The sequence below is a fragment of the Vidua chalybeata genome, chromosome 13 (assembly GCF_026979565.1).
Source record: "Vidua chalybeata isolate OUT-0048 chromosome 13, bVidCha1 merged haplotype, whole genome shotgun sequence".
Classification (NCBI taxonomy): Eukaryota; Metazoa; Chordata; class Aves; order Passeriformes; family Viduidae; genus Vidua; species Vidua chalybeata.
In genome coordinates this window covers 3,714,398-3,734,223 of record NC_071542.1, presented here as the reverse complement: position 1 = coordinate 3,734,223, position 19,826 = coordinate 3,714,398, and the positions used below count along the sequence as shown (strand labels likewise).

Sequence of the window (19,826 nt, the reverse complement as noted above, 5' to 3'; positions counted from 1 at the left end):
GTAATTTTTTTAAAAATTTTTTTCTTTTTTTTTTTTTTTTTTTTTGCGACAAGTGATTAATGAAATCTGGATAATTGAGGAGCTCAAGTTGCATCAGATCTCTGCTCTGGTTATTGCTTTGCAAGCAAAGGAAGTGGGGAGGGAGACTAGGAAAGCTAGAGATACTATTTTCTGCATTTTATGATGTTGACACTCTTTCTCTTTCAGAATGACAACAGTTCATCGGGGGCAGGTGGGCCAGTAAAAATAACAGAAAATCGATCTAAGAAGAGCAGCTTCTTTCGATGCACGCTACTTTGATGAACTTCTAATGATAAGACTGCAGCACACTTAGAACCTTTTCTGCTTCTTTGAAAGCACAGGGTCACAAAGCCTCAGAAATAATACCACCAAGCTGCTGCTGAGAGCTCCATTGAACGTAGACTGCGATACACAAATACCAAGTGGATTTTTCTCACTAAGCCTATTGACCTGTCAGGCTCTTCTTTCTCAGATATGGAAGCTATGAAGTGGAGACACAAATGCAAGATTTAACTTGTTTTCCTTTTTTACTTTCTGTTTTATTGCCTGTTGCAAGAGCTGCTATGTTTCTTTTAACTTTGCACATCCATATTGGCCTCTTACTGCCTGTTACAGCACAATCTTACATTTGTATTTGCACAGTTTGACTTGTAAGTAAGATTCTTAACAGATTTGTGCACAGTTTTGTTTCTTTTTTTAAACAAATTTATTTTCAAGCAGAAGAGCCAGGAGAAAAATTAAGTCTCATTTCCATTATTTTCTATGCTGTATACTCGTGGCCATGCAGTATGGATGTTGTTGTTCTAGTGATGAGAATTACTGTAACAATTGGCATTTAACAATTTATACAGATTTTGTCTCTTAGATGCACAAATCTGTTTATGCAGAAGCTATGGCTTCTATTCTGAATGTAGTATGCTTTTCTTTCTTTACCAGACTTAGCAAAGTTGTGTTCTGAATTGCCAGTCACTGTCTGATTCACAGATGCACCTTTCAGTTATTTGAATAAACACAGTGTCTTTCCTTGCTTAACTTCCCTTTGTTAGCTCAGACTGTCTGCTCCTTTTTTTGGTTTCTGATGAGGAAGCACACTCTGGATTTGAAATCATCACCACAAATTGGCCTCATCACTATCACTTAAGTGGCTTGTGGAAGCTGAATGCATGAGTTTTGAGTAACCTCTTTGTGGATTCACTTGTTCAGAAATGACTGCTTCTAAAGGTGACTTCCATTTCTACTCTTAATTCTAAAGATAGTTCGTTAAAGTCTGTAAGCATTGGCAGTAAGGAAGCCTCCCATTAGGGCTATAATGTATTCCTAGTTCTGCAGTTTATGCTGAATGTGTGTCTTTGGTCTGCTTGAGCAGTTGTTTTTTCATCAAAAACTGGTACAGTGACCTAGACTGCTAGAAGCAGAGGTGAAACATAGTTGCCTTTTTTACTCAACTGAGCATTGTATAACCTAGTCTTTGTTCTACTACTTTTTTATTGTCTTCGGAAAAAATTTCTCAATGAGCAATTAAAACAGGTGCTTTAGTTCTGTTGGTGTGCCAAACGTGGACCATTGTAAGCTTTAACTACAAGTTTGTGTCCAGCATGTTTGCTGTTAGGGGATGGGTGTGTTCTGTCATTGTCAAAGGAAATGTCTGACATGCTTTTGCTTCACTTCGTTGTCTGGAGTTGTAAACAGTGAGTTAGTTGTTACCACAGAGAACCATTTTGTTGTGTCAGGTACTGAATTTGTCATCTCTGGGTCTGTTTGAAATAGTTGGAAAGCGAACAGGCCAATAGTGTTAGATGTAAAGCTTTTGATTTTAAAGGGTTTAACCTTAGTAGCTGGTTCCATAAAATTTTAGGTAGTTATCAGCCTGTCCCCACACGTAGTTTAATAGAAGTAGTTCTTGTAACTAGATGGTGGATCTCATAAACTGCTGTTGTTGCACTAGAACAGAGAAACCTTCACTGCAACAAGGTTTAGTGAAAAAACAAAGCAACCCTAACTGCTCTGTTGTCTGCCCTTGATGTTTTCCTTGGACAGGCTAAAGCAGTTACGTTTTCTGTATGGTTAAAAAAAGTGCTTCTATACAGAAAGTGTTGTGACACCAATTATGAATGTTGTTTATTTTCAGTAATTTACCTCTGACTTACTTGGTGTCGTAATACTTTGATTTTTATCTCAGGGGTTGTCTGCAAACCAAAACTGACATGTTCTGTGTTTGGCACTGTTTACAGAATGCTATGTATTGTTTTTCCTGTCTTCACTGTGTGGTTAAATGTTCATTCAATATTAGTCTCCATGAACTTCCCTTTGAAAGAGCCTGTAAGTAGTAGAGTCTATGAAGTGCTTCTTGAAGCAGCAGCAAATTGGGGTATCTGCTCTGTATGGGGGAGGGTGGGAGGGAGAAAAGAACTTGCTATTTTCTTACATTTAGCTGTGCTAAACTGTACATAAATGTGAGGTAAGACCATAGGAAATTCACTTTATGCATGAGAAAGTACTGCAGTAAATATTTCCCTTTGCTTATTGTTCGTGTACAGTTCATCTTTTTCTATTTGTAGAAGAATTTAATGCAGTTTTGTTGTCATCTGCTGAAACTGAAGAATTCTAATTTCATGTGATCTTATGGATAAGGTAAAATGCAGATTTCTTTCTTTATGTCTTTGCCCCCACCCCACTTCTCCAGCAGTATTAAATGGCTGAGTGGCTGCACTTTATCAGTGTGCTAGCTTTTGGTCAGTAGAGACCTTTCTGTGTACAGTCTGCCCTGTCAGACATGGAAAAATGTGCTGTATCTTAGCATGCAAACCAGCTGTAAGTTTTACTGGGATATTTTAGCTATGGTTTCCTCTAGACAAGCGGGTGATGATAATGGTATTGTTCTGCCTACGCATCAGATGCTGGGTATTACAGGCTTTTCTAATATCACTATGATTGTTTTGTGCAGTCTCTGTTGTTACTTTGCTCAAGACTATATAATCTTAAGTTTTGAAGGACTCTTAACTATACCTCAGTCAACTAGTTAGTGCTCTAATGCCCATTAGAATGAAAGTCATATACTTGTTATTCACTTAGCAGGAAATTTATTTCTGTTTTCTTCCAGAAATTGCCATTAACCTTTCAGGAAAGCAGACATTTTTTGGTGGATTTCAATAAAACAAAAATGCTGCTTATGCTTTGGAGTTTTAGGAGAACTTTCCCTCAGGCCCATGCCTGTGCACTATATCTTGAGCTATATTTTTCTAAATGGTTTTAAAAAAAAAGCCAAATGAAAAACAAACTGATCTCAGTGCTTTGCAATTTTATCTTTCAGTCTGTGCTCAGCAAAACATGCACAAGAATTTTTTGTTGAGTGTATAGAGAATATGTTATTGACTTACCTGGGAGTTCTAATATTGCTAAAGCTTAAACCACTCATGAAACTTAATGCAGCTCACTTTTCTCTTTGGGGAACAGTCTCAAAAATGCTGATTGACTTTTCAGACCTGTAGTTCTTTTTACAGAAAATATTTCCCATTATGACTTTCTCATACTAGTCTGCTGAAGTTAAGAGAATTACGTGGATCATTTTCACAAGTGAATAAAGAAGTCTTGAATGTACATATCACATTAAAATATTGTGAAAGCATAATGATTTGAAAGTCCATCAATAATATGTAAAATGCATAAATGTGTTATTTGTGAAAATGCATTTGTTGTTTGGTTACCTATTAATGTAACAGAATTTTTGCAATGTTAAACTTGCTAAGGATTGGTCTGTAGGTAATAATAGGTCTTTTTCCTCCTCTGTTCATTGAACTGCTTATACCATTCCCACTCTTATAAATAAAACTTGTATTTCTTTCTTCCAAAAAAAAGCAGGATTTACATTGATTTTTCTTGTTTCTGGTGAATTTAACTATTTCAGTGCATTCCTATGGCCTTACGAACATTTTTGCAAATAAAACTTCAATTACCATTATTTTAATGCTATATAGCTACTAAATTCAGAATAAAAAGTATAGTCCTTGAGAAAATGCTTAATTTTGAAATAGAAGTGTTCTGCTGTGTGTGTTTAAGCACATTTTACCTCTGGTATAAAGGTGTAATGTGAAAAGCTCCTGCAGATAAAAGTGAACTTGTCATGTGGTTAACTTGTAAACCTAATCATTAAATGTGTATTGATGTATATAGATAAAAAAACCAAACCCAGCTCCTAAGAAAACCTTCATAATCCAATAGTTTTATTATTTCATGTGAACTTTTTTACAATGTGTGTCTCAAATAAAAGTTACATAAAGAAAAGCATTTTGGAGTATTTTGTATGAAATATTACACATAGTTTTTATACAGTTGGCATTTCCACTGTACTTTTGATACATTTGTTGTGGAAAGGTGTCCTGAGGGCTTGTATCTGTAAAGCTTAGTTTAACTAGTGATGAACCACAAGGGTTTTTGGCTGTCTGCTTGTTCTTAAACTTCACTGTTCTTTAGAGTTGTCCAGAAAAATCCTTTATTTCTGTAGTGATTGCTTAAATCTTAGTATATTTTGATGACCTTCAGTTTCCTAGGAAACTGTTTTCTAGACATTTAGTGTAATGAAATGCCTGTAAAGGTAACATGAGAGACAATTTCCAGTTTGATTAAGAATCATCTACTGACTTAAGCTGTTAACATTCTCTTTTTTTGTTGTTGTTTTAAATCAGCATTATTTGAAAGGTATGACTCTGAAATAACCTGGAGCACAAATATTGCCTCAATATAGCAAATATTGTTTGTCCAGCGTCCTTCAGCTGAGGAACAAATCCCAAATTGAGGGATTTGGCAATTACTTGTTAGCTGTTATATTAGCAATAGTTTCTGCCTTCCTCGCAACTGGTACAAAAATTAGCAAACCTAAGGAAAGAAGGGTTTTATCTACCCAAGACAAAAGCAAATTAATAGTTGAGACATCTTAAGAAATAAGTGGGAAACTCAGGGATGACAGATAGCTTCTAAAGTGTGTTTTCTATGTGTTCCCTTCATCAGCTGTGTTTAGCTGAAAGGATAGATTGTCTCCACTCTTAGCAACACAAAGCTAGAGTTCCATCCTTGCTACACCTTAGTATTTCTTGATTCTGGTTTGCTTTGTTGTGCTTGTTTTCAGACTTCTGGCAGACAAATTTGCTGCTTTAGGACCAGCTGTTTAAGCATTATCTTGCATATCCCCTAGATCTGAATTGGGTTTAGATGCTCAGCAGTTAAGTCCTCACAGTAGTTAGTGACATTTTAAGTACATTTGCATTCTGCATTTGTTAAAAGGAAATAGCAGACATACCTACACTACATAAAAATGGTGATTTATTACAACTTCTGTCTGGATCTATTTTTGGTTGCAGACTAGCAATTATGATACAAATACTGCCCACTTGTAGATGAGAGACAAGTTGTTGGTACACATGTAGAATGGATCCACTTTTTAGAATGTGGTAAATTACCTTTTTCATAAATTATTCTTTTTCCGGCTTAGTTGACCAGTGTCTCTTAAGAATTATTGAACTATACCAAAGTCATCAATATAAAAAGATTTAATCATAATTTTCTTTAGAAGGATTCTCATCTTCAAGAGATGAGATACATAAATGAAGCTTTTATCTCACCATCTGGAGATTTAAAGAAAGGGCATGGCATGGAATGCAAAACATACTGAAAAGTTGTGCTCTTGTATGTGTTGTAGTTGCTTCAAAATTTTTTTTACTGTCTTCAGCAGAGCACATCAGCAGGAAGCTGCTGGTGTGAAGAAAAGCTGCATGAGTTCTGAGCACATAGTTGGTACTTACTGTTAGTTCAATTTGTAAAATAAAGTTGTAAGTTATGAGCAGGATATGAGCATTTTCCCCATCTGAGGAATTAACAGGTTTAATGAACTGTGGAAAGTGTAACTTAAACTGCACTACTGAATACAGTGTACTGCTTCCAGAGTGACCAAGAACTCTGGGAACATCACTAAGTGTTGAGAATTTCACCCTAGTTAACCTGAAATAGCTTCCTGGAGTAGGTGGCTGAGGTGCCTTACTGCAGTGGTGACCTTTTCTGCCTCTGCCACCCGTCCAGAGGCATGTCCATGACACAGCTCTGACTGGTGACCCAGGGCCTCATGTTGGTACTGGGCTCTCAGATCCCTGGACTTGCTTCCAAACAGGTTTTGGTTTCTCAGGGAAATGCTACCATTGTGCTCATTGACCTTTCTGCCTTGGTTTATCACTTTTGTAGAACAGCATAAAGGGATGATGCTCCTGAGCCAGTTCCTTTGGGACAGGAGCTGGCAGGGCCCAGGGCTGACGCCCTTCTCCACTGCATCCTCTCTTTCAGTGCTGCCTCACGCACAGACTTATTTTTGTATGCAGTGGAAAAGTGCAGACTTCACTTACCCAACTCACTACAAGTGGAGTGCAAATTATATAACTTTCTTTTTTTTTAAGAAAAGGTGAATGTTTAATTTATTTTCATGCTGTATGCAAATCTGTACTGCTACCTTTACTTACCTTTTTTTTCTCTTTTTTTTTTTCCTTTTTTTTTTCTTTTTTTTTTTTTTTCCCTCCAGGCAACATAGGAACTAACTAGCTCTGGTCTGTATTGTAGATGAAGGACAGAATTTCTTCAACAAGACTGAACAACTTCTGTCCCTCTCTTAATGCTGCCAAATGCTTCTTCTGAGCTTCCTCACCCAAACTGCAATGACTTTGTAACCCTCACACTTGTGCACTGAACCAATAAAACACAGGCAAAAGGCAACCACACGTGTCTTGCGTACTGTTTATATGTCATTTTCCAGAATAGCACTGGTAGATGTACATGAAATTAGGAAATGGCTGAGCGGCTCCTTGTGCCAGCTGTGCGGAGGGATCGGCCTCTAAAACCAGGTCTTGATTAATTAATTGAGTTAATGTGCTGTTTAGGGGGCTTTGTTACTCTGCCACTGCTTCGTTTGCTTGAAGGGAGGGCAGGGACAAGCCCAGTGCTGCACGAGGGTGGCCAGGAGCCCTTTCCCTTCCTTATGTCCCTCGTAGGAGTGGCGAGATCCCTGCCCGCCCCGCTGAGGGAACCGGCGGCGAGACACTCCTGCCTTTTCCCGGTGAGGGGACCGGCGGCGAGACACCCCCTGCCCATGCCAGTGAGGGGACCGGTGGCGAGACACCCCTGCCTTGTCCTGGTGAGGGGATCAGTGGTGAGATACCCCTGCCCGTCCCGGTGAGGGGACCGGCGACGAGACACCCCTGCCCATCCCGGTGAGGGGATCGCCGGTGAGACCCCGTCCCGCCCCGCAGCGGAACCAGCGCAGCCCTCGGGCCGCCCGTGCCTCTCTCAGAGTGAGACGGGCGTGGCTGCGGCCGGTGCCGGCGGCAGCCGCACGCCCAGGCCAGGCGCGGCGGGAGAGCGGCGGCCCCGCCCGGGACATAGGCCGCGGGGGCCGCGCCGACACGGAGCGGAGGCCGGGGATGGGGATGAGGCTGGGGATGGGGATGGGGATGGGAATGGGGACGGGGACGGGGACGGCTCCGAGATGCGTTTTCTGACGTGGCGAAGGCACCTCCAGCCCGGCCCGATCTCTCCTCCGCGGTAATATAAAACTTAGGAATAGTAATTTAAAATTTTAACTCTGTTAGTTAACCCTTGAACTTTCTTTCATAGGGAGGGCTATCTTTTGGAAAGAGAATTTAAAACGAAGTTTATATTTAATTTATCTCTGAGGATATAATTTCAACGTGCCTCACTTTTTAGGGTAAGACACCCTAAGAATTTAGAGTGGTGTGGTTTGCTGGAGACCTGTTCTTTGTTATTTATTAAATACACATGGAAAGCAAAGAACAAAAGAGGAAACTGATGAAAATTGTCTGGGCCACCTCTTTCGCTCTTTCAGTTTTTGTGTAGCAATTCCGAAAGGAAAAGCCCTCCTCGATAGTCCTCCAGAGGGCACATGACCTCGGGTTGAGGAAAAGGTCACTACGGTTTTGTTCAATATATCCTTCAACAAAATCATAGAGGAATAATACTATAAAACATAGTAACTATTTTTCTTTTGTCTATATTTTTCTAGTGGATAAATTCCTGGGTTATTTTATAAGACCTATGCAATCTGTACAGGAGTAGTTGAAGTTTAATTCTGTAAAAATAGCTTAGAAATGGTCTGTGCTGGCAAAGTGAACTGGTGAACATAAATTCATGGGATCATGGTGCCTGTGCAAATATGAGGTTATTAATCATTATTAAATATGATTATTAGTTTAAGAAAAGGGGCTGCTATTTGAATTTATCAGTGAAAAATGAGATGCATCCAAAATGGTTCAATTTTTATTCATAAGTTTTGACAGCTGTCTGTGTTACTAACTAATAGAAGCCTCTTCAGTAAGCTTTTGTTGCCATTGCTTAAAAACCATTTGGTGTTCCTGGGAAGATACTTGGGTATCTATTAAATATATATGTTTTATATATAAATGTTTTCATATACTAAAGACTATAGGTACCTAGCTTGGTAGAAAAATAATCCTTGAGTATAGTACTTGACTTTCATTCCTTGTTCCATAGTAGGTGTTCTGGCATTCATGCCACAATTTTATTTTCCAATATTTTCACATTTATTTTTGCTATTGTTTCCAAACTTGACTGTATGGTGTTGAGAGGAAGTAAAAGAAGTGACAACTTTTCTGACTTTCTCATGTGTGAGTCACTAGATGGTGCCATTTCACTTCTCTTGAATCACAAACTATCTTACATATTCCTTTTAGCAACAGATGTTAGTTGTTTTTAAAAGAAAACAATTGGTCTTCTGAGTTATTTGAAACTTTTGTGGGTTTTTTTTCTGAGACTATGCAATATAGATGTTCTGAGTGAATCAAACATATATTAATGAAAATGTGCAAAATTTTAAAGTTCTGTTCTTTTCAATTGTTAGCAGCTTCCAGTTTTACATGTTTTACTGATCTAACAAGAGACCAGACTTGACAAAAATACACATTTTAAATTTAGAATTGTTTGAGGGTCTTTAAGTATCTGCAGCTAATGTGAATTATGGTTCACCTACTACTTCAGTTGTGGCATAGTGGTTTTCATCCACTGGCAGCTGCTCTGCATTTCTCTGTGTCCTGAGATCTGAAAAGAACAGAGTTAACAGTGGCTCATTTATATCTCTTGCTGTAGTTCTGGGATATAACCACTTTGTGCAGTTTCATGTAACATGCTTAAAGTTATTTGGGGAACTGTTGTTTCATAATTTCACATAGAAAAGGTATGTCACACAATTCATGTGCTGACTGACAGGTGCAAGTGATGGATATTATTTCCAAGTTTAACCACTAAATTTTCTGTTTAGCTATCAGAAATAGAGAGGCTTCCAAAACCATATTTTGCAAAATGGATTGGACACCTTTTTGTTGTGAGAATGGCAAAGTAGAACTTCACATTCACAGGAATGCTTGTTATTAATAAAATTACTTATTTTGAGAAGTCCTAATATTGGGATTGACTTGCTGGCCAGCAGTTTTTTCTCAGTGAGAAATGATGTTATAAAAATATATCTGCCATATTGTGGTAGGAAACATTTTACCATTGGACAAGGTGCAGTGAGTTAGGTTCACTATGGAACAACTTTATCAGTTTGAGAATGTCAGAAAAATTAATCCACAAACACCAGAGGTTTATGTCCAAAAAGGAGACAGAGGAGTCCTGTAACTTTACTTGAATAAAGGGAGAGGTCATGGGGCATTCCCCATGGGGTCTTTCATAATTTTCAGAGGATGCAGCCTCCTTTTTGTCCTAATTTCCTGGCCACATTTTCCCTCTCTCTTTCCCCACTGGCTGAGGTACTTGGGAGGTACAGTGTCCCCAAAATGTCTAATACTTAAACCCCCCCTTCTAATGTATACTCCCCCTCCCCATTTTTCTTTTTCCTCGTGTCTCTGTTCTTTTTCTCTAAATCCAGAGATTTAGCACAGTCTTGAGTGAGTAACAGTGTGTGTCAATTAGTGGAATTTATGGTGCCTCCACTGCTTCTTTCACATCTCTGTATCTGGCCTTATCTACCATCAGGCCCACAGTTTGTTTATAAAGACACCTCCTTCTCACTCCTTTCAATCCCTCCTCTTCTTATTTTCTCAAGAATTCTCTTTATAAACCTTATTTATCACTGACTTAACTTTCTGTTCCTGGGTCCTTTTTGGTTTTGCAATTATTTGCAGTGACATCATTTTCTGTCCTTTTGTAGTCATTTCTGGATCTGTAGGCATGAATACTACCTGCATCCCTTTGATCACATATTGAATAAGTTGCACTAAGCAAGGGATCATACATGGTAAAAAGAAGAGAGTTGCTACAGCACATAAGAGGAAAAAAAGCATTCCTTTTATCCACCATGAAAACATGTCCCATTTCCTTCCTTTCCACGTTTGGACTGATACGTGAGCTAACTTATTCCCTTTCTTATTCCCTAACTTTCTTACTCCCTTGGTTATTTGTTTTACCACTTTTCCATTGTCATCTATTTGCAAATGGCACTTTGAGTAATTTAATTTGTCCCACACTCTCCCTTCGTTTGCTAATAGATAATCTAATACCATCTTGATGTTGAAATATTGCATTCCTCATCTGAGTGCATTGGCCAGCAAGATGGTCAAGGGCTGTAGCTGGCTGGTTGGTTATTATTTCAAAGACAGCTTGTAACCTAATTTAAATTATAAATGGGTTCTCTGGCACCTGATATTAATTCATTAGGACTCCATGTGGCTGGTCCATGGTGTTGTATAATTTGCTCAGGTGGTCAGTCATCTTTTCCCCCCTTTTGGGTGCTCTCTCCAGCGAGGGCTGCATAAATTGACCAATTTTCTCCAATTAGATCATCATATATCATGATTCCTAACTGATTTCCCTGAAGGTGTGATAGCAGTCCAATATACCCTACATAACATATCCCTGACCACTTTGGAGGTAACCTGTGATAGGCATGTTGGCCACAAATCCAGTAATGCCCAACCTTCCAGGCATGTATTGTCCTTAATTACCTCTGGGAGAATGTGCAAACTACCTCAACGTTCTCCCAAGGGATTCTTTGGAGATATCTCAGGGTTGTCATCCCTTTTTCTAGGACCCCTTCCTGGCTTTAACTGTGCACTGGCCCCTTCAGTGTAGGAGCAAATGTTGGACCTTGCATTACTGGAAGTGGTATGCAACATTTCCTTTGTTAGTTCCTGAAGGAGAATGGCCGTGTTTTTTCATTGCAAGGAAAAACATATAGCCCCACTGTTGGAGGTGCAGATAAGAAGCTGCCTAGTGGAGGTCAAGGGAGGAACCACTTTCTTCTCCTGGCATATTTGGTGTGGAAGCACTTGCCTCAGTTTGTACAGTGATGGAGTTGGTCTTCAACTTTGGAAGGTGGTCTCCTGATAGATTCAATTTGGCATGTGGTATCCACATGTCAGAGGTGGCCTTGAAATTCTCGTAGCGCACATCTTTCAAACAAGGTAAGCAGCTACCCTGAGGCTTGGTGTGCATCTGGTCTAGTGCCCTGGGCAAGTAATGCCCAGTGATGGTGTTCTGTCACCTTTTGTATGGGGTCAGTCCCCAGATGTTTTGTATTTTGGGGGAGGGGAATGCTATTTCTTTTGAGTTGGGTTTATAGTTCCTCTCTTTGGGAAAGAAAGCAAGTTTGGATGCACACATTGGGTACTCTTACTGAGTATAAAGGCTTTTCCCAATAGGCAGCTCTCTGGATTAGAGCTGCTGAGCTGTCAAGTGCGAATGGAAACGCCAAATTGCTGAGCATTTTGTCCTGGTAGTTTTAGTGTGTGAGCATTCCCTGGTGCTGATCCATTTGGATCCTGACTCTGTGAGACAGAAGGCTTAAGGTACCTAGACCTGAGAAAGAGAGTGCCGATAGCAGGATGTATGCTGGTAGTTTGATGGGTGCAGTTGAAGTTGTAGGCAGCAAGAGCTTTCTCAGCTGACTTCTTTGTGAGCTCTGGTTTTGAGAGATGTTTTCAAGCTTGTGGCCAGACTCTGTGAGAGTGAAAAGATTTGTTAGGGCAAAGGAGTTCCTGTTGTCTTTTAAATGTGGTGCAGAGAAGGGTTTGCACTTTGAAGTGGAAGATCAGCGAAACCTTTTGGTCCTGAGTGGATGATTTGAGAGCCAGAGACTTTTGCCACTTACTCTGTACTCAGGGTGGTTTCGAGCTGGGCTCAGTGCATTTCCTTCTTTTGCGAGTTGACACCACCATCGTGTGGTTGTTTTCATGAGCACTGACAGTGCCCAGGAAAAATCCAAGCGCTTTTCTGGCCCAGCTCCATTTGTATGGGAGCAGTTTGTGGAAGAGCTCTGCTGTGGATCCTGGCTCTTGGTGACTGACAGAATGTCATGTTGCATGTACCGGTGAAAGAAGAGGAATCATTTAATTGTTAGCTGTGCGCAGCTTATAGGTTGCAAAAGAAAAGGCAATTCCAGCACAGCACCTTTATTTTAGAATATTTTCTTGTGTGATCAGCTGCTGAACATGTAACTCACACCCACTGAACTACATCCAGCTCCGTAGAGATGTGTGCTTTCCCTGAAGTTCCATGTGCCATCTTATCCTCTCACTCTCGCACATCGCAAACCCCTTCCAAAAGTCTAGCAGGTATTCCCAAAGGGAACATCCGACAACAAAAAGCCAGTGCTAGCCTTCATCTTCCCTTTGCAATCTCTAAGTTAAATAAAACACACTAGTGATTTGCACTTGCCTTATATAGCATCATCACATTCTTTCAAGGTGTCAGCGTCCATTGCTAAAGTGAAGCATTTCCAGCTCCAGTTCAGACTGAGAAATGTGCCAGGAGACAAAGCATTTGCTGACCTTCCCTCTTCCCTGTGAAACCTGATTTTCACAACACAATCACTTTCAAACACCTTCATTGTTGCCTAATTGAAGTATCTGTATCTGCCAGAGAAGGAAGTGTCAGGACTAAAGGCTTTACTAAACTACCCTCTTTTCCTAGCAGCCTCTAAAGTGCACACAGCGTGCTGGGACTATGCACCTTCCTTCTCACATGTACAAATCAGACATTTCTGGGTCAGTTCTAGACACAAATGTGAGGGGCAAACTGTCTAGCACTGGGCTTTGGGCATTGAAACTGCCAAAGCTGGGCTTTGCAGAGAGCTTGGGGGGTGGCATGGCCCTGGCTCTCTCCCAGAGAGGGCTGGCTTGGCAGTGGGGCTCAGTGTCACCTGGCACAGGGAGCTGCAGCATGTGGGTAATGAATCCCTGCTGGCCTCCTTCCCCAGGGAGTCACCCCAGGAGCAGCCATGATGCCAAGTGCACACCTAAGCACTTGGAACAGGTGTTACACACCACGGCTGTGGCAGGGACGAGGTCAGGCATGGGCACAGAAGGGGCCATGGCACTGTTTGCACGCTGTCCCTGCTGCTTCTCCTCCAGCTGCCGGGGAGGGGGGGCAGGAGCTCCCAGCCACCTGCTCCTGCAGCCAAGGGGCCACTGGGACACTGAGGGCTTGTGGAAGTGAGGGGCCATTGTGACACAGCAGGGCTGCACAGAACCCACGGTGTGTTGTGACCCTGTGGGACCCAGGAGACCCTTGTGATGCTGTGGAACTTCACAGAACTCAGGCACTGTGATACCATGGAAACTCAGGGAACCCTGGAGACCATGGGAAAGCTACGGAACCTGACAGAAGCCTGAAGAGCACTGTGACTCTATGGAACCTGGTGGAACCCAGGGCCCTAGTGACACTGTGGGGCCTTTTGGGACCAGGGAGACCCTGATGGGAGTCCACATGATCATTAATCCTAGCAGGAACCTGCTCCAGGTGAGCTCCTCTCTCCAGACTTCCACAGGTCCTGCCAGGATCCTGCTCCAGTACTGGCCTGCCACAGGCTCATGGCTTCCTTTGGGAATGGTTCTGCTTCAGGATGGCATCCTCTACCCTCTTCCCCTGCTACCTGGCATGGCCCACGGGATGCTGTGGAGCAGCAGGCACAGCTTCCCCCACAAGGCCCTGTGCATCATGGGCACACAGGTCTTCCTCAGTTCCCTGCAGGCAGCTCAGTCCTCAGTTTCCCAGCGTGTGTGTGACTCAAAGACCTGGAACCATTCTTTCTCCTAATCTGTTTGCTGCTGTGACCATTTATAGGGAGATCCAGGATCAGGGCCAAGCAGGTATTCCCACGGGACATTGTATTGGCTAGTGGTGGCTGGGTGTTAGGACTGGAGGTGATACGGAATGCTGCAGGGTGCTCTCTGTGGGAAGAGGTGCTGCTCTGTGGGCTGCAGTGTGCTGCACACAGATGGTTCCATCTCCATGTCAGACTTCTGAGCTATCAGCAGTTTGTGGCCTCCATGAAAACATAATGCAGAGAGGGTAGACAATGCCAGACAGAGAGTGGAGGAAAGAAGGGTCAGGAAGAGCAGAGAGAAAATTCATAATGCCATGCTGCTTTGGTTACAAGAATGTTGAGTGAAGCAGACAAGCTGATCCTGGATAAGACCAAGGAAAGGTTATGTTTAATGTTTGTTTGGGTTTTTCTTGTTACTCATTATGTGAACATTAATTTCCCCAAGTTGTGTCTGCTTTGCCAACAATAGTATTTGCAAAGCCATGTTCCAGTGTTTATTTTGTCCTGGAAGAATTCTCATCTTATTTTCTATCCTTCTCATTCATGGAAGATGGAGCAGGAGTGAGCAATTGGGTGAGCAGTTGACTGTGCTTACTGCACCACAGGCATGGCCTCACAAATGCACCTACACTGGCACAGTGTGTGTGTGGAGTGATGCTGTTACCAGCGTCCCCCAAAGCACCACCAGTACTCACACAAACAAGGGGGACTGTCTGATGCTTTTCTTCTCTGGCTGCTCAGGACTGGAGATTGGTGCTGGACACCCAGATCCATCTCTCCTGGACACACACCATAGGTCTGTCCTGATCTGTCCAGGGTCCTGCTCCAAGCCTGGACACTCCCTGGTGCTGATCTTCTGTAGTCGGTGTCTAGGCCAGCTTGAGTTTCCCAGCCGATATCTTACCCACAGAAACACCCATACTCTGCGGCAGTTTATAGGAGTGCACATAGAAAGAACCAGCCTGTGCCTGGAGCTAGATGGAATGTGAAGTGCAGGAGCAGGCACCCTAACCTGATACAGGTGCATTGGTGGTATAGTGGTGAGCATAGCTGCCTTCCAAGCAGTTGACCCGGGTTCGATTCCTGGCCAATGCAAGGTGAATTTTGTTGTCTCACCTGCTCCCGAATGGCAGCACAGAGGCCACGAGCTGTGTCTGCAACCCTGGATGACAAACCACAGCGCCAGCCCTCTACTCCCCACCGTGACGCACCCTGTTTTGATGGGCAGGTTTCTTCTCGTGCCTGGTTCTTCCCAGTACCCTTTCCAGGGATTCAGATGAGGGTGATGATAAATGTTCATACAGCATCAGCTCTTGGGGCCCTGGAGGACATTGCTTTCACCAGTGCATTTTTCCTGCTGAGGTGGCTCGGGGCTGGGCTCCTCACTGTTGGTATAGGAGCCAGATGAGAGGGATTTTCAGGGTTGCTGCTGCAGCTGGTTGCACCTGGCAAGAGATGCATGCTGCTGTGGCACAGTAATGATGAAGACTGACAATGCTCAGGTGGGGACCAAGGCATGAACACACTTCATGAGGCCAGTTATGCAACTTGGGGCTAGAGTGGGAGGAGGCCTGTTCTTTATAAAATGTCTCGGTGTAACATTAGGGTGAAATTGCTCTCCATCCTCCACCTTTTCCACCTCTGCAGTGCCAGCTGATCAAATGGTTTGTCATTCCCCTTCAGAGGGGATGCTGGTACATACAATGCCTGTGTTCATAACACACAGTCATTACATATGTAGGACTCTTTCTTGAATACAAACTGTGGTACATGTGGTACATGTGGTACCATTTGGAGTGACCTGGTAAACAGTCATGACTGCATGTCTCAGACACCTCATGTAACCAACCCATATGTAGGGCTGCTGTTCTTGCAACTTAGATACACCCTCACTTTCCTAGAGACCAAGGTGAGGCTGACCAGCCTGTAGTTCTCTGGGGCCTCTTACGCTTTTCAAAGACAGGAGTCTTTTGCCTTGTTTTAGTCCTCAGGCATTTCTCTCAGTCACCATGATCATTCAAAATATTGAAAATGGCCTGACAATGACATCAGCCTGTGCTGTCAGTACACATGGGTTCATGGGCAGGTTCATGGACAGGGGGATTGGAACTAGATAATCTTTAAGGTCCCTTCCAACCCAAACCATTCCATGCTTCTCTAATTCTTCGATTCTATAAGTTATGTATGTTTGTTATTCCCTGGTCTGATCTTCTTTCACCAAGAAAATGATCTCCTTTCACCAAGGATGCACCATCCTTACCCCAGAGTCCCTCTGATCTCTCGGGCCTGGGATTCCTGAAGCTTGGTTTGCTAGTGAAGACCAAGGCAAAGGAGTCATTCAGTGTATCAACCTTTTCCATTTCCTGCACCATCAAGTCCTCCAGCTCATTCACCAATGAGCTGTGTGTGCCTTTTGTCACGTGGGTACTTACAGAAAGCCCCCTTGTTGTCTTTGACATCCCTGACCAGATGCAATTCCATTTCAGCTTTGGCTATCATAAGTGCATTTCTGCATGCTCAGATTGAGCATGAAGATTTGAAAAATAAGAATTCTTAATTAGCTTATGCACTTTTGTCCTGTAAACTGCTAGCCAGATGCTTTAGGGAATATACCTCTGTGACCAATCAAAACACTTCCACCCATACCCAGCTGTGCACACGCCCCATGCACTGCAAGAATCCTCCGAAGAGACAAGCAGAGGCCAGGAGCCCTGGAGGCTCAGGGAAGGATGATGGAGCAAAGGCTCACAGCTATTGCAAAAAAAAAAAAAAAAAAAAACAAACCAAAATCATCTCAATGTGAAAAGGAACTACAGGTGTTCTTTGTTTTATTTTGACAAAAGAGCAAAAACTAGAACAACCAGTTGTACTTATAGAAATGCAGAACTAGAGCAAGGCAGAACTAATTTTAGCATTATGCTCACATAGCTGGTGTATCTATGAGGGTGGAAGCTTGCCAGGCCCAGCAGCATGACAGGCTGTATGGGTCGAGCACGTGTATGTCCAACCACATAGCTGCAGCCCCTGACCTGTCAGATACACTTCTGCCTGCCTGAATCCTGAAAGTGGACCATTCCCCAAAAGAACTGGAGGCCTGGAGACAGCCCACACTGGACCAGATTTATCTTGAAGGACTACTGCCCCGAGAGGATGTACACTGGAGCAGGAGAAAAATGGGAGGAGGAATAAACAGCAAAGGCAAACTGTTATGAACTGACCACAACCCCCAACTGGGCATTAAAGGGAGGAGAGAAATGTTTCAGGAAAGAATCATAGAATCCTTTAGATTCCAAAGAACCTTTAACATCTTCAAGTCCATCCAGCACTGCCAAGATCACCAGTAAGTCATACCCCAAGTGTCAGATCCACACATCTTTTAAATCCCTCCAAGGATGCTGACTGCCCTGTGTAGCCTGTGCCAGTGCATGACAACCCTTTTAGTGAGGAACTTTCTGCTAATGTCCAATCTAAACCTCCCCTGGCAGGAGGCTTGAAGAAGAGCAACTTGAGGCCAGTTGCTCTTCTCCTGTTGCTTGATGATTGGGAGCAGAGCCTGACCCCCACCTGGATACAATATCACATCAGGGAACTGTGGAGAGCAAGAAGGTCCCCCCTGAAGCCTCCTTTTCTCCAGGCTGAGCCTCCCTTGGTTGTTCCTGGGGTTCCAGACCCTTCCACAGCTTCGTTCCCTTCCCTGGACACGTCCCAGCTCCTCAATGTCTCTCTTGTCATGAAGGGCCAAAAACTGACCCCAGGATTGGAGGTGTGGCCTCACCAGTGCCCAGTGCACAGGGCCACTCACTGTCCTGGTCCTCCTGGACACACTATGGCTGGTACAAACCAGGGACCATTGGTCTTCTTGCCTGCCTGGACACACCTGGGTTCATGTTCATCCGTTGTCAGCCAGCATCCCCAAGTCCTTCCCCTCCAGGCTCTTTCCAGCCACTGCCCCAGCCTGGATTGTTCCAGGGACTTGTGACATAAGCACAGGACCCAGCAATTCACCTTGTTGAGCCTCAAACTATTTGCCTTGGCCCATCAATCCACTCTGTCCAGATCCCTCTGCAGAGTCTTCCTGCCCCCCACCAGATCCACACTCCTTCCAATTTCCTGCAAATTTACTGAAGGTGCACTCAACCCCCTTGTCCAGATCATCAACAAAAATACCATGAAATGGAACCCATGAAAAAAGGGAAGGTAGGGGGAAGGTGATGTAGTTTCGGTTTTGTTTTTTACCATCCAATCTATTTTGATTGGCAAGGAAGTAAGTTAATTTTTCCCCAAATCGCTCTAGTTTGCCCACACGGTAATCAGTCAATGACCTCCCTGTCTTTATGTTAACCCTTGAGATTTTTCATCTCATTTTCTCCCCCTGTCCTCCTGAGGAGCTGGAGTGAGAGAGAGCTGGGTGAGAGTCTGGCAGCCGGCCAGGCCAGCAGACATTTATATCCACAGGAATGAGAGAATTTATACAAATGAGAGAATTCACACACCTCTCCTCCCTGCCCTGCGGCTCCTGCTACAGCTGCGGAGTTTCTGATAGATTTCATTCACGACTCTGGGATCTGCTTGTCCCAGCTGCCGCTCCGAGGTTCCTGCTGCGGCCCTGAACATCTGTCGGGCCCGCCCGCCATCAGCACGTGAGGGAGCGGCGGCTGGGCCCGCGCCACAGCGCCCCCTGCAGGCGCGGGGGAATCACAGCACCCGCCCTGGCCTGCCCGGAGCCAGCAGCGCCCCTGGCGGCCGTGCCCGGAACTGCAGCAAGGGGAAAGCGCCGCAGCCAGGAGAGGCTGGACTGGGATTGTGCTCGGTTTGGTGCCAGTGCCAGAGCTGGGGTTTGTTCGCCTTCTTACACACACACATACTAGTGAAGAACTGTTAATCCTTTCCCCATATCTCTGCCTGAAAGCCCCTTAATTTCAAAGTTATAATAATTGGGAGGGAAGAGGATCGTATTTTTTTCCATTTCAAGGAAGGTTCCCACCTTCCTTGACAGATACCTGTATTTCAAACCAAGAAAATGAAGGTGGCTTCTCCACCTTCATTAGCATCTGCAGTGGCCCAGTTCTTGGACCCAAAAGTGTCTCAGAGGTGAGAGGTCCCTTTCTTTGAGCATGGCCATGGTACACACCTCAGTACCATGAGGTGGGCAAGATACTGATGGTACAACGCAGGAACATCCCAATAGGGTCAACAGCCTTTGGGAGATGGTCAGTCCAGGACCAAGAAAAGGAAAACGTTTAGCCAAAAAGGCTGCGTAACACCGATGTAGCAAAACACCAACCTCCCAGGGGTCCACTCCACTTCCTTGTGCCTGTTAGAAAGAGGCTGTGGGACTGAAGGGGGATGAAGTCACAGCCAGCAACCCCTCAGGGCAAAACATGCACCGTGCTGGGTAAGCACGTGAGTGAAATCCTCAGCTTCTCCTCAAAATGAGTCACATTGCAGTGCTGAAAACACATCCTCTTTTTATGCCAGAGTCCTGCTGCCACAGGGCAGCTGTGAACACAGCAGTGCTGTCCAAGGCAGACACAAGGTGTGTGATGTGCTGAGTAGACCCAGTCCCAGGCTTTATGTTCTCATCTAGTTTTTTTTTCCAAATTATATCTCCCACTGACAGCAATTTGGGAAATCATGCTCCCAAATTTGTGAGAAACTTGTGCAAAAATCCACCCACCTGGCTTCCTATATGTTC

The 19,826-nt window shown here is 43.6% G+C and overlaps 1 protein-coding gene, 1 long non-coding RNA gene and 1 other non-coding gene across 7 annotated transcripts in view; all 3 read left to right on the top strand.

The window, feature by feature from the left end:
* The window catches only part of RAB8B (RAB8B, member RAS oncogene family), a 29,410-nt gene extending 22,639 nt beyond the window's left edge, over positions 1–6,771 (top strand). Inside the window, exons 8-10 of one of the 5 annotated variants that reach the window (XM_053954621.1) lie at positions 208–232; positions 2,580–2,652; positions 6,581–6,771. In XM_053954621.1, coding sequence (XP_053810596.1) covers positions 208–232; positions 2,580–2,629 — 75 coding nt within the window. In that variant the 3' untranslated portion in view covers positions 2,630–2,652; positions 6,581–6,771. Of the gene's footprint in view, positions 1–207; positions 4,303–6,580 lie in introns of those variants that run through there. The other 4 variants (XR_008433197.1, XR_008433198.1, XM_053954620.1 and 1 more) reach the window with 4 other exon arrangements.
* A 6,875-nt stretch (positions 6,772–13,646) lies between these two features.
* LOC128794894 (uncharacterized) lies at positions 13,647–17,390 on the top strand. The gene is made up of 2 exons (XR_008433300.1): positions 13,647–13,824; positions 17,060–17,390. It is a non-coding gene; the product is annotated as an uncharacterized LOC128794894 (long non-coding RNA).
* TRNAG-UCC (transfer RNA glycine (anticodon UCC)) lies at positions 15,155–15,226 on the top strand. The gene has a single exon. It is a non-coding gene; the product is annotated as a tRNA-Gly (tRNA).
* Positions 17,391–19,826: the final 2,436 nt, after the last annotated feature.